Source organism: Scardinius erythrophthalmus (genome assembly GCF_964197995.2).
Source record: "Scardinius erythrophthalmus genome assembly, chromosome: 23".
NCBI classification, from domain to species: domain Eukaryota; kingdom Metazoa; phylum Chordata; class Actinopteri; order Cypriniformes; family Leuciscidae; genus Scardinius; species Scardinius erythrophthalmus.
In genome coordinates this window covers 30,408,194-30,411,126 of record NC_138243.1, presented here as the reverse complement: position 1 = coordinate 30,411,126, position 2,933 = coordinate 30,408,194, and the positions used below count along the sequence as shown (strand labels likewise).

The 2,933-nt window shown below is 37.8% G+C and overlaps 1 protein-coding gene across 1 annotated transcript; it reads left to right on the top strand.

Annotated features, from left to right (window-relative positions):
- Positions 1 to 548: 548 nt before the first annotated feature.
- Positions 549 to 1,457, top strand: ora5 (olfactory receptor class A related 5; the record flags this gene model as incomplete). The annotated part of the gene is made up of 1 exon (XM_081353958.1): positions 549 to 1,457. One exon carries the CDS (start codon positions 549 to 551, stop codon positions 1,455 to 1,457), a length of 909 nt encoding a protein of 302 aa, XP_081210084.1.
- Between the last annotated feature and the right edge of the window lie 1,476 nt (positions 1,458 to 2,933).

Sequence of the window (2,933 nt, the reverse complement as noted above, 5' to 3'; positions counted from 1 at the left end):
GGATGCATGCACATGTTGGGACTTGAAGGAGTGGACCCCATAACTTCACATTATAACCACTGAAAGATCTAAGACATTTTCTAAAACAACTGAAAATGTGTTCGTCTGAAAAATGATTGACATATGGATCTCGAACGGCTTGAGGGTGAGTAAATCATGGGTTAAATATAATTTTTGGCCGAACTATCCCTTTAAAAACACCACATAGACATTTAAACAACATTAAAAGCTGGATTTACACCACAGGGGGACTTTAACATTTTCTCAGATTCTGCAAGGGGTGTGTAAACTTTTGAGCACGACTGTAATAGCCATCAGCAAAAAAAGCTGAGCATCTTCCAGTTCACATGATCGTTTATATCTCATTAAAATAGTTCTTTCACCTGGTCTAATTTGTGCGACACTTGTTAATCCCAGCACTCACACATCTCTCCTCCTCTCACATCTCAGCATTATGGGAGGAGATTTCAGTGATGTGATCTACCTTATAAAGTCAGATCTGTAAATGCAAAGCAAGAGCCAGACTTCAGGAGGAGAACAGCTCTGAGATGCAGGTTCAAGACTGGGTCGATTCGTCGATACGAGCGTTTTTCTGCTTGACTGGAATCACAGGGAACTTCTGGCTGGGTTTGCGTTCCCTTCCCAAATCTCAACTGCGTCCCAATGATCTTCTCTTCATTAACCTGGCCGTGTCCAATCTCATCACGAACTGCCTGGTGGATCTGCCCGACACGTTGGCGCAGTTTGTGAACAACTGGTTCATGGGTAGAAGCTACTGTGGCGTGCTTCAGTTTTCCTCCGATCTCTCCGAGACCAGCAGCATCTTCTCCACCATGTTCATCAGCATGTACTGGCACCAGAAACTAGTGGGATCCACCAAACGCGGAGGAGGTCCGGTTCAGATGGACAACCTGAGACTCGTAACCCTTTTCCTCGCTGGGAGCTGGAGCGTGGCATTGATGTTCAGCGTTCCCCACTTTTTCATCGCAGAACATGATGGGAATGAGAGTTTAGAAGTTTGTGAGGAACGTTTCCCAACGCTCGCGGAGAAACGTACGTTTGACGCGCTGTATCTTCTTCTGGCTAACGTCGTTCCTCTCGTTGGGATCACGTACACCAGTGTGCGGATCGTCTTAGTGTTGCTGCAGAGCCAGAAACGAGTTATGGATCTCTCTAAAGGAACTAATCGAGCAAATAATAACTCGGGAACGCAAGCAACGGCCACTAAGGCTAAAGCGGTGAATAACGGCCAGGCGCGCGCGGCTAAAAGCGTGGTGGCGGTGGCCACGATCTTCATCATCTGCTGGCTCTCTCACCTCGTGCTGCGCATCTACAGCAGCTTCAGAAACTCAATCCTGGCTGTGAAGCTCACCAATTTTATAGGAGCATCTTACACTTGTTTCGTCCCGTACGTGTATCTGTACGGGGTGAAGAAGCTCGACTGCTCCTGCGGGTAAGGACTGTTATGATGTTATGATGTTCTGTGCAACATAATAAAGGCAAATTGTCTGAAATGTTATGTTTAACCCTTGTGCGTTCTTATGGACATTTTGTATTTTCCAGTTTTTTTTTTTTTATCACTTAGCCTGTGTTAATGCTAACTGGATAAAATTTGGCACATGTATGTATTTTTATTGTCATTTTACAATTTCACGCCCATTTCCTTTAAAAAAATCTATTTTGCACTATTAACACAAAATAATTCCTCTCTAGTTCCTCATTGAAACCCATTAAAACTGCAATTTTTTTTATCCCAGGGCCATTTAACTATAAATCTTTGCAAACTATAAACTATAAAACTATGCAATCTTTGTTAAGAGGCTTTCATTCTGTTGGCAAGGCTTCAAAATGTTTATTTTTACAAAAAATTTTTTTGATCACTTTGCCTGTGTTAATGCTAACTGCATAAGATTTGGCACATGTGTGTATTTTTATTGGAATTTTACTATTTCACACCCATTTCCTTTAAAAAATCTATTTTGCACTATTAACACAAAATAATTCCTCTCAGCGCCTTTTAGACAAAAATGTCCGCATTGAAACACTTTAAAACTGCAATTTTAACCCCAGGGCCATTTAACTATAAATCTTTGCAAACTATAAACTATGCAATCTTTGTTAAGAGGCTTTCATTCTGTTGGCAAGACTTAAAAATTGAAATTTTTAAAAAAATTTTACCAGATGGTGCCATTTTTTCAGGTTTCTGTTACTGCGCCAAAACAATATCTTACCGAAAGCTCTTTTGTTTTTGAGATATCAACCTCAAATTTGGAACACAACATATTTAGATTTATGGCTTTGATTTTCTAGCCATTTTAGAGTTCAACATGTTTCATAAAATATAAATTTGATATAATGTTCATAAATAATTTTCATAAACTTAAAGATATATAACTTTTTTTTTCTTTTTTCTTTTTACAATCTTTTTACTTCAGCAATAATCATTAATAATATGTAATAAATGAATAATTAATAATTGGTCGCCTAAAATGAGACCAAACTTAAGTCTGTGCTCCCAAGCTTTAATTGTTTATAGTTTTTTGACACATTTTTGTCCACTATGGACCTGTTTAACTTTTTTAAATTGATGCACAAGGGTTAAAGATCAAGGTTCGTACAGAAAATGTCAAATGAAATTCCAGAATTTTCAAGGACTTTAAGCACTACTTTTTTGGTTTTCAAGGACAACAATCGGAGATCTCACTTATCAAACAATATCTTTATTATCTTTCAAATTATAAAAAGGTCAATACATAAATAAATAAAAATAATACAGCAAAATGGTACAAATAAATTGCAGCACATGAAATGACTGCGGTAACTTTAACCATTAAAAGGATACTATGACCAACAAATCCTTATTCAAACTGATTTTGAAGAATGAAAGCTGTATCATATACTTGAATAATTATATGAGTAATATCACGCTCATA